Source organism: Physeter macrocephalus, chromosome 2, assembly GCF_002837175.3.
Source record: "Physeter macrocephalus isolate SW-GA chromosome 2, ASM283717v5, whole genome shotgun sequence".
NCBI lineage: Eukaryota > Metazoa > Chordata > Mammalia > Artiodactyla > Physeteridae > Physeter > Physeter macrocephalus.
In genome coordinates, this window is record NC_041215.1 from 125,550,230 (window position 1) to 125,564,402 (window position 14,173).

General features: G+C 37.6%; 1 protein-coding gene across 4 annotated transcripts in view; it reads right to left on the minus strand.

Moving 5' to 3' along the window:
• DOCK10 (dedicator of cytokinesis 10) overlaps positions 1-14,173 on the minus strand; it is a 284,533-nt gene that overhangs the window by 35,229 nt on the left and 235,131 nt on the right. For 3 of the 4 annotated variants that reach the window (XM_024124566.2, XM_028482208.2, XM_024124565.3), the window contains exons 29-39: positions 11,848-11,931; positions 9,605-9,701; positions 7,927-7,971; positions 5,956-6,131; positions 5,719-5,835; positions 4,152-4,263; positions 3,316-3,437; positions 3,113-3,227; positions 2,957-3,023; positions 2,686-2,733; positions 2,016-2,117 (exon numbers count right to left, since the gene is read on the minus strand). In XM_024124566.2, coding sequence (XP_023980334.1) covers positions 2,016-2,117; positions 2,686-2,733; positions 2,957-3,023; positions 3,113-3,227; positions 3,316-3,437; positions 4,152-4,263; positions 5,719-5,835; positions 5,956-6,131; positions 7,927-7,971; positions 9,605-9,701; positions 11,848-11,931 — 1,085 coding nt within the window. The remainder of the gene's footprint in view (positions 1-2,015; positions 2,118-2,685; positions 2,734-2,956; positions 3,024-3,112; positions 3,228-3,315; positions 3,438-4,151; positions 4,264-5,718; positions 5,836-5,955; positions 6,132-7,926; positions 7,972-9,604; positions 9,702-11,847; positions 11,932-14,173) is intronic. The other variant, XM_055090256.1, reaches the window with a different exon arrangement.

Sequence of the window (14,173 nt, forward strand, 5' to 3'; positions counted from 1 at the left end):
ACACATGTCCCCATACCTCTTCCCTCTTGCGTCTCCCTCCCTCCCACCCTCCCTATCCCACCGAGAGGAACTTTTAAAAGTACTTTTGGAGAAATTTTATTTAAGCCAAAAAAGGGTTCAGAATGATAATAGATACTAAAGGGTAACAGACAAATAATAGATGCTGAATTAAATTCTGCACAAACGTATTCATTATTATTTAATGAAATCATGGGATTCCATGCATGTTAAGGTGGTTATTGGTTGATCAGAAAGCCATAGTGGTAGACATTAAAAAAGTACAATATTATATAGCTCAATTGCATCAATTATTTTTAGGAGGTAAAATGTAAAAAAGTAAAATCTAGTCTAAAACAACCCTTTGTCTCCTACTTCTTTGCATTTGGAAATTCTTACAGGATTTGTCTTTGCATTTGTGTCATGCCCACAGCAGGGCTGACATATGATCCTTGTGGGGGAGAGAGCTGAGGGTGCTTTTGGGCTGCTGCTTTCCCAGAGCAGGGACAATGGCCAGGGCTTTTATTCAATGCCCCTTGGCACTTCTAACTGGGGGAATGAGGAAGTAGGAATATTTCCTGTTCCCGACTTTCATTTAAGCTATCATTTCATTTAAGCTTTCATTTAAGCTATCTGACGGCCAAGGTCATAGAAAATTTCTTTGAGGAAAGCAGGCAATAGGAGATACTGAAGAGTCAAGCCTAAAAAAGAAGCAACTTTTTCTCTTTGTCTTACTTCTCAAGGCTTATTCGATTCTGGCTAAATCAAATGCTCTGGATGGATTGGGACCCTAGAGATCTAACTTTGGCTTTCAGTAGCCAGGAGAGTCTGAGTCATTTCTGTAGCTACAAGGAATAATGGGTTTGGGGCTGTATGGCTTGGGGCTGTATGGCTTGGATCTTTGGGACTGGATTACTTCCAGGTTTTGAGTCTCTTTCAGTCTGTAACTCCTGGAGGAAAAGCCATGGCTTCTGGGAGGGGAGTCGTGGGAATGACCAGGACCTGTCCAGATGGTTTAGGGAGGAGCCCAAAGTCTAACCCACCAGACATCCCCAAAACTGCAGTGACCTCAGGTGGGTTACGACTGTCATTAAAGTAATTGTTTATAGTCTTCTACTCAACTTCCATTTATTTTCTCATAAGGGGGCCATTTCAAGGGGTCCCCATGGATAAACAGGCAAAATTTATTTTGTGGTTTATTAGCTATATACTACATTCATATTTCTTTCTAAAGCTCTTTCTAAAATATAGCCATTTTCATATTATACATTATGATGATACTCCTGGGGAGAATAAATCAAACTGGAGAAAATTTTAGCAGAGAATTCTGATTTACTAGCCCCAGAGGAGCTTTCAGGTAGGATTTTAGGGCAAATGTTTCCTGTAGGGTAGGTTTATGAAGGGTGACCCTAGGCTTTATATACTACTCTAATGACTACAAAATCTAAAATGAGCTTATGGGGCCAGCTATGCTTCCTATTGCCTTTGACCCTTTAAAAAACACATTAAGCTCTAAGAATACTGATAAATTATTACAATTATTAAGAGGAAAGGGGAGATATGACCTCACATTTTACTTTGTCACTAGATTAGCAAACATTACAATAGGCATTTATTAGAATTATGTCTTTTCAGGTTCAATTAAATTAAGATACTCATTGACCCTATACAAGGCATTGTACGCTAGGTGCACATAAATAAGGCATAATCCTTGCTTCTTAGGTTTTCACAAGCTAGTGGGGCAGATAGGGATGTACCGACAAAGTTTCTTCACAGAAACATACAGAGTTACTTGAGATCTGTTTTTGGTTTGAGATATATATATACACAGACACACAGACACACACACATGCACATGTGTGTGTGCATATGTGTGTATCCACAGCCTATATATATATATATATATATGTATATATATATATATGTATATATATATACACACACACACACACACACACACACACACATCCCTGTACACTCACAATATAATTTTAAATATCAAGCAAATGTGACAGTACCATTGTGGCAAGAGGCCAGAAGTCTGGCAGGATGGATTAGATCCTTTGAGAGTTCCATTGTTTTGGGTGGACTGCACGAATTTAAACGCAGCAGCAACTTTTCTGCAAGGAAAACTGAAGTTTTAATACTAGCTCAGTGTTTGTAATTGATATATGAATTAAAAAAAGGCATATGACAAAGCGATTACTGAACAATGAAATACTCCACATGCTATGAAAAATAAAATCACATTTTCTTCTGGAAATGGGAAATTGCGGGCTTAGGGAAGATGCCAGGGGCACTGCTGTGTCTCATGAGAAAAGGATGACAGCATAGTTTTCCAGATTAATTGTTTTTTTTAGTTTATTGGAAGTATTTTCTTAAATAGGTATCTTTCAATTTATATTCATATAAAGATGGATAAATTAGTTGAGAAGTTACACGAAATGTGGTTTCCTTTCAGAAATGTGTTTTGTGCTTTTTCCCTGGACATCTTTAACTGTTCCTAGATCTACTACGGCTATAGGGTAATCATCAAACTTCTATGTCTAATGTGAGGTCAACATTAAAATCCTTATTTGCATTTTAAGATTTCTAACATAAATCTCTAAGTCTAACCTGATCCGTTAATAATATGTCATAACTTTTTTCAAAATATCAGACTAACCTTTTGGAATTTAAAATTATTACCTTATTATGTTACGTTTTCCTAGGTATCTGAAATTTTGAAGACAAACACTAGAAAGGAAAAAAAAGTCACATTCTAATTATTCATGCCTTTTTATTTATACAAAGTGTTCATCCAAGTATATTAAAAGAAAAATATTAAGTTTTCTTTAAATAGTTTATGCATTATTACTGATAGATCATTCACCATATGGTACCTAGAATGAAAAATGGTATACTAAAGTATTTTGAAGATTCTAGAAAAAAGCGGTATGTAATCAACTCTAAAACTTACTCCAAGATGCTGAAGAAGTCGGACACCTCTGGACTGGGCGCTCTTTGCCAGTAGGCAATCAGAGTCTCTGAAAGGAAACACCGAGTAGCATGAGACTCTTCGAAATTCAAAGTTTTTTCTTTTTTTTAAAATTTAAATTTAAAGAACTCTCTTTACCCTCTGAAATTGTTTTCATAATGTGAAGAAAGCACATAAGAAGACTCCTGGTTTCTGCTTGATCTAACTTGTCAAATCGAAGAGTTGAGCCTATCAAAGACAAGGGTCTTGGGATCTAGGAATGAAGAACCAATTAGGATTGAGTAAGAATAGGAGATTGCGGACTGGTAATATGCTCGGTAAGTTTGGGAGGGAAGCCGTACCTTTTCACAGTTGTCAGTCTTCTCACTGCTCTTCTCATTGGTACTTGGGTTGGAGTCAAGACTTGCTAACGAAGCTCTGGAATCAGCATGGTTTACTGTAGAAATAGCTATTGATGAAAATGCTGTAAACACAAGCCACAGCACACAGACGGTAATGAGATGCATGGACACACGACACAAAAAGCTAAAATGATGAACCAAAAAGATGTTGATCATTCAGGTGGTAGCAGTATTGTGAAAAGTTGACATAATAGAGTCTGGGATTGGCATGAAAGATATGCAACTTTAAAAATATTATTGTAACAGCCATGCCAACATTAAGGATTTAGGAAAATTTAGACCACTTTAACTGGAAATAAATCTTTTTCCTTTGATTTCTTAAAAAGCTTTTTAAAGAATGTTTCTGTTTTAAAATGCATAATAATAGTTCCTAATGATGCTTTGGGGGAAGAAGCTTTCAATTTTTGACAGTTTATAAGAAATTAAGATGACATTTCCAAAATAGTTCTTAAAAATAATCTTTGAAGTTGAAGGGCTATTATATTTTAAAAGGCCATATGCAATGAAAACTTCAAGATTGTCTCCAGAATGAAACAATTTGATAACATCGGAGAAGACTGCTCCTCGATCCAAGTGAAAATGAACACTAAGTAGAAGAGGAAGTTGCTGGACGGCATGCAAAGAAATATGTAACAAGACTCTTCAGCTATATAAATGCAGTATACTTTGTCACATAGATTAGGTGTAATGAATTACGGAGTGGGTAAAAAGCATAGTGATATACAATGTAAACACGGATGAGAGTTAAACACAACTGTCTGGAAGGTTTGAAGTACCTGCTATGGAATTTAAAACATCTTTAGAAAATGATGTGTCCACAGAGTTTGCATATTTCATAGCTGACTGGGTGTGGAATCCTCCATTGGTGCTGAGGTCATCTCTAGACCCCTGTATTCAAAGCGCAGAAGAAATTGATGGGAATCATCATATTTCAGCATTGTAAACCCACATATGCCTTCTTCGTTACACTTTCAATTAGAGGATACGCAATTTGATCTTTTATTTTTCAGCAAAATCTTCTGCCAAACTAGGCAATGAAAATTAATATAGTTAAACCATACTCTTAGTCACAGTTTCTTACATGATTTAAAAAATTTTTAACAATGTAGTAGAAACTATCTTTTAGATATAGACTAAATGGCTGGAATGGTTATTGATAAATTCACCGATTTAAAATAAAGTTTAATTGAGGTATAGTTGATGTACAATATTATATAAGTTACAGGTTTACAATATGGGGATTCACAATTTGTAAAGGTTATACTCTATTTACGGTTATTATCAAATATTGGCTATATTCCCCATGTTGTATAATATATTCTTATAGCTTATTTTATACATAATAGTTTGTACCTCTTAATCCCCTCCCCCTATTGCCCCTCACCCCCCTTCCCTCTCCCCACTGGTATTCACTAGTTTTTTCTATATATCTGTGAGTCTCCTTCTTTTTTTTGTCATATTCACTAGTTTGTTGTATGTTTTAGATTCTACCTATAAGCGATATCATAAATTCATTGATTATATTGTAGATTATATATCATTATTATCATGGATTATTTTATGTATATTACTATTATTAAAAACTAGATTTTAGGTACTTATTATAGGCCAGTATCTATGATGAATGTTCTCTATTCCACAATTTAATCCTAAGAACCTTGTGATACAGGTATTCTCTTCCATTTTATAAATGAGGAAACAGAGGCTTAAAGAAGTTGGATAACTTATCTAAGGTCACATAGATAGTAACTGATACTATTGGGATTAGAACAAGGTCTAAAAAAAAAATTCCAAAGACATAGCTCCTAACTTCTAGATGGTAATATCTTGCCTAGTACTGGATTCAGCAGTGCATCAACTCATCTGGGAGGTGAACACAGTCAAAGGATCTCAAGAGGGTTGTTGTGAAGTCACTAGGCTGGCTCAGTGGAGGAGGGGTGACAAAACAGGCCACTCCTGGGCTGTGACTACAAATAAGGCACGTGGCTCTACTGACACCAGATGGGCCTAAACCCGATGCAGAAAGCTGGTGGGGAAAGGTGTACACTGAGGATGGGGCCATGAATGCAACAGAGGAACCTGGTACAAACTGGAGAGAATTGGAAGGTGATGCAGAGAACAAAGGACAATGAAAACAAAATGCTGAAAAGATGGACAAGTGGAAGGCATCAGTGACCAATCTGGAACAAATGACACTATGTAAACGTCTCAAAGCACCTAGCAAGAAGTGCTGTTTAATCCTTAATTTGCTCACAGTTGGGGGAAAATAGTTATCTATGGCAAAAATATAAAATAGGCAAATTCTTTATTAAGATAGACACTTGGAATATTCTGCAGACTTACCTGATTCGATGTATTGACGGTAAAAGGATACAGGTCCTTCAGGTAAATCCTTGGCATATTGTCCAGAAGCATGCCATAGAGGGGCATGTATAAACTTGCTATCTGGGCCTGCTTCTCCTAGGTGAAAAAGTAGTCAAAAGAAATGATTCACGTAAAAATCAATAGACTTGTTCACTGCATTTAATGCAGTGAACCATTAAATGGTGTTTAGGGAAGGGAGAGAGGAAGACCACTTACTGGTTCTCTGTATCGATCATCAAATGAATGCTTAGCCATTAGATTTTTTAGGACAGCTAAAGCCAAGTGCCTGATATCTTGGTCTTCTTGCAGAGCAAAGCCAACTTCTCGGAGCAGAATTCCGATTAAGAAGTGTTTGCGGCAAAACTCATTCGTGACTGAATATTCAGGCATATCTTTGTGAGGAAGGTAAAGAGATCATGTTATTGAAAATCAACTGATCACTTGATAATCGAGAGAGATTTAGCAAACAACTATCAACCCCTCTCACTACTAGCAGGGATTCAGTAATACAGTCTTGCTACAGAGACGAAAAATGTGAAGAGGGGCATTCAGCAAGTATTCTGTTTATACTAATCCAAATAGTACTCAGTGTCAAATATCAAATTCCATAAAAGTGGCATGTCTACAGGAGTACCGGAGTTGAAAGGAGAAAAGCTTATTTTCTGCCTGGGGGAATCAGGAGATGTGACCGGAGGGAATATGTTGAGATGGACATTTGAGGATGCTCAAGGTTGAAGATGCAAAGAGTCCGGGGGCAGGGGGGGCGCAGTTGGAGGCAGCGGGTGGAGGAGAGGAGGTTGGGAGAAGGGATAGGGTTTCAGTGGCACAGACTTCTGAAAACACAGTTATGCGGGGAGCACAGGTATGGAGGAGACCAGTAAGCACAGCAGCCAAAAGAGGAGTGGGGAGAATTAAGACTTAAGAGATATACTGGGACTGGATGATGGACAAAATCAAGTACAAATTCCTAAGCTGGTGTCTAGGTCCCTGAACCATTTGCACGTAATTCTATAGGAAATGTTAAGTGACTGACAGCTTTGAGATCAGTGGCCCAATCGGACCTATGCTTTATTGAGCCATTAATATGACAGGCTATAAATGGGAATTAGACTGTAGGGAGATGTGGGGTGAGGGCTACCATCCAGGAGGCTGGAGGAACAGGGAAGAGGGGATGGTGAGAAGGCATCTGGACCTGGGGTAGCAGGGCCCAAGTAGTAGCAGTAAAATCACCAGGACAAGTGGGCTGCAGGACGTAAAAGAGCAAAGAGAGAGGAAAACGAAAGGGGGCCGCACCATTTTGAGTCTGAACTATCGAGAAAAGAATGTTAAAATCTCAAGTAATAGTGCATTTATTGAGAATGGTCCAATGTGCTTCCTAAACGTTAACTGTTAATAGCAGGACTAGCGTCCAACCTATAGAACAGGTATTGTGTGCCAACACTTGGCTAAGCACTTCACAAGCGTTATCTCCGTTACTCCTCATAACTACCCATTAGGAATAATGAACTATTAGAATACTCCAGGTCATAACTGACCAGCAGCAAAGTAAACACACTGATTTTTAAAAAACACTGCTGGGGGCAAAAGTACGGGGAATGTGGAAGTTCAGGAAACTAAGATCAAAGGGCTTAGGTTAAATAAATCTTTCCATGAAATACTGAGTAATAGTGAGGGGCCAGAAAGAGAACTAAGCTTTCTGATTCCCAATCTATGGCTAGAAGAAAAATTTCCGGGACTATTTGAAGTTATAAACTTGTCTGGGGTAAAAATAAACTTATATGATTCTAATAATCTCAAATCCTGAGAGAATGGTTTGAACTGGGGTGTGGTTTATTGATAGAAATAACATAGTTTCATTGAGCAAGCGTGTTACTACATACGACTGGGAATTTTATTTATGATGCACTCTAAGGAAATTTCAGATGCTTTGGGAAATTAAAAAAATTCCAACTCTGGAGAATAAAGTATGAAAGAATTCAAGTTGGGGAAGCATTTAATTATCTGTGACAAGAGAAAAGCTCAATCAACTTTTTGACTATTTTGATTAGATGATATTAAACATATCGCTATTTATTAGCATCTGGAATTTCCAGTTGGAAATTTGAAGTATCTTTACTCATCAATATTATCAAATTATGATGTGGTTATTGATGCTGAGATAGTGTAATATAAAATATCATTATTTACCTGTTGCATGTAACTCTTGTATTGATTCTGAAGGTGTCAAAGGATCTGGATTTAATACAAATAAACAGTTCAGATATATACATACTCAGATACACACTATATTCATTAACTATATGTAATTTATACTGAAAAATTAAAATACACTGTCCTAAAATATGAGTGAGTCCCTTCAATAAAGCTTTGTTTTTCAAGACAAGTACCTTAGGTTGTTTACTTCTTTCCTTAAAAATGAATGCCATGAACAGAATTATTTTAATTCTTAGCCTTCTTCTTGGACACCTTTTTGTTCTGTCAGAAATCTGCTTGCTACAAAACATATTTTTATGTTCACTGTTGATAATATCATATCCACACAGAGACTGTCAGGCCTTTTACTGAGCTACTGATAAGTAGTAAACAACCAGAATCCAAATGACAAAAACAGGTTTGATCCTCTTGAGTGTCGTAACCAGCCTGCCTAATGCAGTAATATCTTGGCACTAGTTCGTAAACATAAAACAAAACAAAAAGCAAAAAATGTTACAGTCCAAAATAACTTTTCCACCCTTTATTCTATGAAGGCATTTAGATAAATGTGTTTCATAAATTGGAAAAAGAATGGAATAATGTATACAACTTATATTTAAGATTGACATGACAAAACTTTTATAGGCTTGATAATGTACATTACTTTCTCTTTCCTTCCAAAATATTAGTGTGAGCTACAATACATATGAAGAGGCTCTTTACCATCTTAGTTTCTGCTTTCCATGAATATCAAAACGGTGTCTTGTAATTTACTCGTGCTTAGAAGTATTTAATTAATCAATTTATTTATTTTATTGCGGTATAATTGACAGATAACATTATATTAGTTTCAAGTACACCACATGATTTGATATATGTACATCTTACAAAGTAGAAGTAAAGTATTTTAAGGTCATAAATCATTTAGGTATTTTCTTTGTAGCTTGATGTTTGATTAGTTTCTGATGTCTAGATGGGTGATGCTTATTCTCTACCATGATCATGCTGATATGTGTGTGTATATACATATTTTGACAAAAGTAATACAGGAAAATATTGTCTATGGACCATTTATACTATAGTAAGTGTAGTAAACAATATATGAAGCCTCATTTTTACCTGTGCACCCATCTCTGCCTCTTTCTGACACAGAGGTATTGAGTATTTACAATGTTGCCCATTTGCCTGCCTTCTTTTCTCCCTTTCAAGGTAACAGTTTTCTTTGTATAAAACTCATTTTGAGGAATTGCATTTTAATGTACACACACTGATAATCTTAAATGAATTTATACTCACAAAGTATAACTTTTCCTCCCTGTAATTTTATGTCTCTCAAAATCAAAGGAAAGTTGTCTTTTGGAGACAGTATGGTGAAAGACAGTGTGGGTCTAGGTTAAAATTCTTAGATTTACAGGCATCAATTTTATGGTTTTCTCGGCCTTCTCGTTAATGAAAAAGGAAACATAGACAAAGATTGAGAAATACAGAGCTGTATTCTTTACCACATGCCACCAACTTCTGCATTTTAACCTGATTACCTGGGTCTATGTGACAACTTCAGACAAAACCAACATTGAAGAAACAGGAAAACAACAACAAACAAAGGCAAAACAAACAAACAAAAATATTTGTTCCCACTGTAGGAACAGACAAAAATTCTGGGAATTATTACCTGGAATGTTTGCCGATCTTATGGGGAGACACAGAGGAATAAAGTGTTCATGCTGACATACTTCTTGAAGGAAATCAAATTTATACTGGCATAAGGTCTGAAAAACAGGCAAAGAAATGACTATTATTCACACACTAAGAAAGTTCATGGAAAATCTGCACTTGAATCTTATATCTAAAAAGGAGGTAGAGTTACTTTTGTGTGACCACTGGGTCATTGTTAAATTTAAAGGATTTTGTCCCCTCCGAAGTGGTAAATGTAGTCAGGCCCCCTGTTTTTGGAGATTGGACAAGGCCTGTTCAGGAAATGATCCCATCTGCAACCTACATTGAGCTTCTATGAGATACAGTCTTACTCAGACCTATTTTTTGCTTCTTTTGGCATGTATGTAACATGTTTATTCTGGGAAAAATAGGTCCTCACCACATGTAGAGGTCTTCAACTACACTCAGCTCAAAGAACATATCACTCCAATCAACTCCTAAGATCCAGTGCTAAGGAAGACAATGGTGCAGATAATCTAAAATTAGAGTGACTCTCTCCATCTGCCATTTATTTTTGGAGTACATTATCTAATTCCACCTCTTCCCTGCCCTAGCAAACAGGTCTGTCATTTCAATAATGTTTTGAGTAGGACAGAGATAAACGAAGTGCAGACATGGTCTAAGACAACTTAATACAATCACATAAATAGGAACAATTAGCATGTTCATAACCATTCTATTTTCATTGTCATGCAAACTAAGGAATCAATTTTTAAGACTCAGATTGTGTTCACTGTATTCACTAATATCAGCTAACAAAATAAAATATATTCCATTTGCTCAGATATTTTAGAATCATATTTTGTGGCAACTTTAGTCAATAATTTAAAATACCGCCATCTCAAACAAGGGTAGTATCTGACTTAATCCTTTGCACATCCAAGTGAAACGAAGCATAATTAAATTACATGGTAGTCATTCTTCACTGAGTATGTTCTGTTCGGTTTTGGATAAAATATATAGTTTAAGTTCACTGGAATTATACCTAAAATGATATTCTGCAAAGGTCATGCATAATTGGAGCACTAATGAAGGATATTCTTCCAAAAAATATTTACAGAGAGAAATGGATTCTCAAAATCAAACAACATATAACCATGTAACTCTCCTAGCCTAAAGTAAATCTCCACTGCCAAAAAATAATGTTCAGGCTCCTAAGCATAACATGAAAGGCTCCAAGAAGATCATTATTCATTTTTGGCTTTTCTATATTCGTTACTCTTTCTCAATACCTAGTTAATTTCCCATTGGGGACTTATCTTCCTCCCAATGGGTAAAGGTTAACGGGGAACTTATTAATTCAGGTGCCCTGTCTTCCCTCCCTAAGAGGCAGGCATGTGACCCAAAGCAGGTTGGTCACATGCTTCCTCTCTGGAAAGTAAATCTTAAGCTGAGTATTAAGAAGGAGAAAATGTCTAAAATTATTTAGACAGCAGCAGACCCTGGCCACTGGTTCATCCTTTGTGATTACTCTTGTGCCTGGAAGTGCCTTGGTCACTGCTCTTTTCCAAGCTTAGTTCTCCAGCTCTTTCATCAATGCTGTTTATCCCAATATCCTTCCAAAAAATTCCCTTTTGTTCAAACTGGAGTAAGCTTCTGTTGCTGCGAGACAAAGAACCTTAACTGATAAAACTTTCACGGTCTGGCCCACTTCCAGTGTTATTTCCCTCTAGCATATGCCATACTACGTAGCTCAGTGGTTCTCAAACTTGAGAATGCATGGGAATCACCTGAAAGTCTTGTTGCAATCTAGATTTCTGGGCTCCACCCGTGGTAGCTCTGTTCCGAGATCACTGGTCTAGGAACCACACTTTGAGAACCGCTGCTCTCTAGACAGTACTGTTCCCTATCTCCCCAAACATAGCCCCTATTTAGGTAGGGTGATCAACTGTCCCATTTTGCCCAAGACTGAAGGTTTCCAGGCAAGTGGGACTTTCAGTGCTAAAACCAAGACAGTTCCGAGTAAACCTGAGGCAGAAGAATTGCAGGTGGAAAGAAACACTCCTTCCACCGCCCACAGGAAATAAAAATGAAATGTGAACACTTTCATTCCACACTCCTTTTTTGTCCCCCGTGAAGGAAGGACTGGGTAGACGTACTGAGTTTATATACATAAGCTAACAGATATACACAGAGACCAGTTTATTTATTTATAATGCAACAGTTTAGAAAGCAAGCACTCCTGTACGTGGTTCTTACCTTGGGATCACCAGAGGAGAACATGCTGATGTAACTGTTAACTGTCTTAAACACAAAACCCCGGTCCATAAACGTAAAGCAGCGCTAAAAAAGTAAAATTCTAAATTCAGACGTTTTTACTTTAAGGATCATTAAAGATGTTAGAAAAGATGATTAAATATATTGAAGTTAAATAACATTTAACTAAATGTGCTGTATAATAAATGTCTTAAAAATCTCTGCAATATGTTTAAGCATTCATCCACATATGGCACCTAATTAAAATATTAGATACAGTACACACACCAGAAAGTTACAAACCCATATTTATCAATTTTATAAAACATCTCTTGGAGCTTTGCAGTGAGCCCTTTCCTCTTAATATAGAAAGTTTTAGCTTTTACTTGTCTATTTTTTAAAACCACTTAGTTACATTTTATTATTATTTTCTTTTAGTAAATCGATTCCATAATTCCTCAGGTGAAGAACCTTGCTGGGCAACATTGGGTAGGAACAGGGCAGAGACATGTCAGGAAAACCTTTTAAAATCTCACTGGCCAAAAAAATAAATAAATAAAATAAAATAAAATAAAATAAAATCTCACTGGCCTCCTTCAACAGAATAGCTTTTCTTTTCAGCCAAGGCAGCTTGAATTTGAAGAGTGAAGGTAAGAGATCCTGGGATTTCTATCAGTGAGCTGCTCACTGTCTCTTTATTATGTTGTCAATCTCTCTTAACTGTAAAAACGAGAGCCTTAAACAGTAGGTAGGTTTGGAGGAGTCAGGCAAGTGTTCCAACTTGGTACAGCACCCGCTCTCTCTCCCAAAGACCCATGGCCATGTCACCAGTAACCAAGCTACAGTGGCCAATTACTGCACTGGAAAAGTGTGAAGTGGGCCTGGACCATATTTACTGATGCCGTATCTTGGGGAGTCACTATAGCAGATTGGCATATGGAGTCATCACTGCGTGTGTGGGGGTTGCATTCTACCCAGCCACATGTGTGTGAGCATGTGTATTACATGGGAAAATTTCTCAGCTGCTACATCACTCAGCATAGAGGCCTTCTTTCTCATCCAAAGAGCCCTATATGGTCCATTGTACTGGTTTTGCATCTCTTAATCTCTCCTCAATTTTACAAACAAATCTCTTTTCTCAGAAAGGACTGAACATAAAATCTCGTTATAGGTAGTCTACCAAGTGGAAAGTCTCCCACTGAAATACGCCCGTGTGTAAACATGAGCTTTTTTCTCTAATAACATTTTTCCAGTTGTTTGGTCATTTATATGTTTGTTTTGTTTCCTTTTCCATTTTTCTTTGTTTTCTTCTGAGTTTTGTTTTTTCATTACCTATTCATTACTGTGTTAACATACTGCTTCATTTATATTTTCATTTTCAATATGGATTTAAGTTCTTTCAATAACTCTCCCCTCAGAAAAAAGTAAATGGCTCCCATGTTCTCTCACCTCCCAAAAGAACAGTGAGGAAAGGTAGACACCAGAGGAAAATCATAAGCGCAGAACATGTAGAGCACCTATAAGGGGAGGATGGGAGAAAAAGAGGGCTTTCGTGTGTTCTGCACTATGCAGGCTCCCAGCTAGTGTGTCAAATCCTCCCAGGCTCTCCATCTGCAGAAGGAAGTCCCGACTGGTGACCCTTGGACTATCCCCAATATGGAGCCCCCTCCCCAGAAGACCTCTGCTGTCTCTTTCCTGCTGGGAAGAAGCTTGTGTCTCACCTTGCAGAGAGAGGAAGACCATCCAGTATAACTGTGGGTTCTAGAAACTTCTCAAGAAACAGCAAGAGAAAAGAAGCCCTTTGGTGAGGACACAGGGCCCTTTGATTAGATAGAGAAGGGGTTGGTGAGTCCTGTCATTGAACAAGGGTAGTGGCAATTGCCACCTCCCAGGGACTACTGTAGCCAATCTGTGAGCTTTTGAAGGAGGCCTAACTCCACCCATGAATGGGGAAAGTGAGAAGGCTGCCTACCCTGGGTATCTAGGGAAACTCACTTAAGAGTTTCTTGAGATTTAAGAAGACTTTTTATGTGGTAAACTTGTCATTCTCTTTCTAAGGGACAGTGAGGGAAAAGGAGGGGTCATTCCTAAGATACAAAGTCAGCAGAATCAGCCTTCTTCCTGCAGAGAGCCCTCCTGCAGATCAAGCTTCATCAAATGTGTCTCTCCTGTCGCCAGTCCCCTGTGTCTGGTCCATCCCAGCATCTTCTTAACCCCAGGCGAACAGGCTCTTCTGCTCATTGCTGAGGGGTGGAGGGACCTCTCTGCTTTTATTTTAAAATAATTTAGGGCTTCCCTGGTGGCGCAGTGGTTGAGAGTCCGCCTGCCG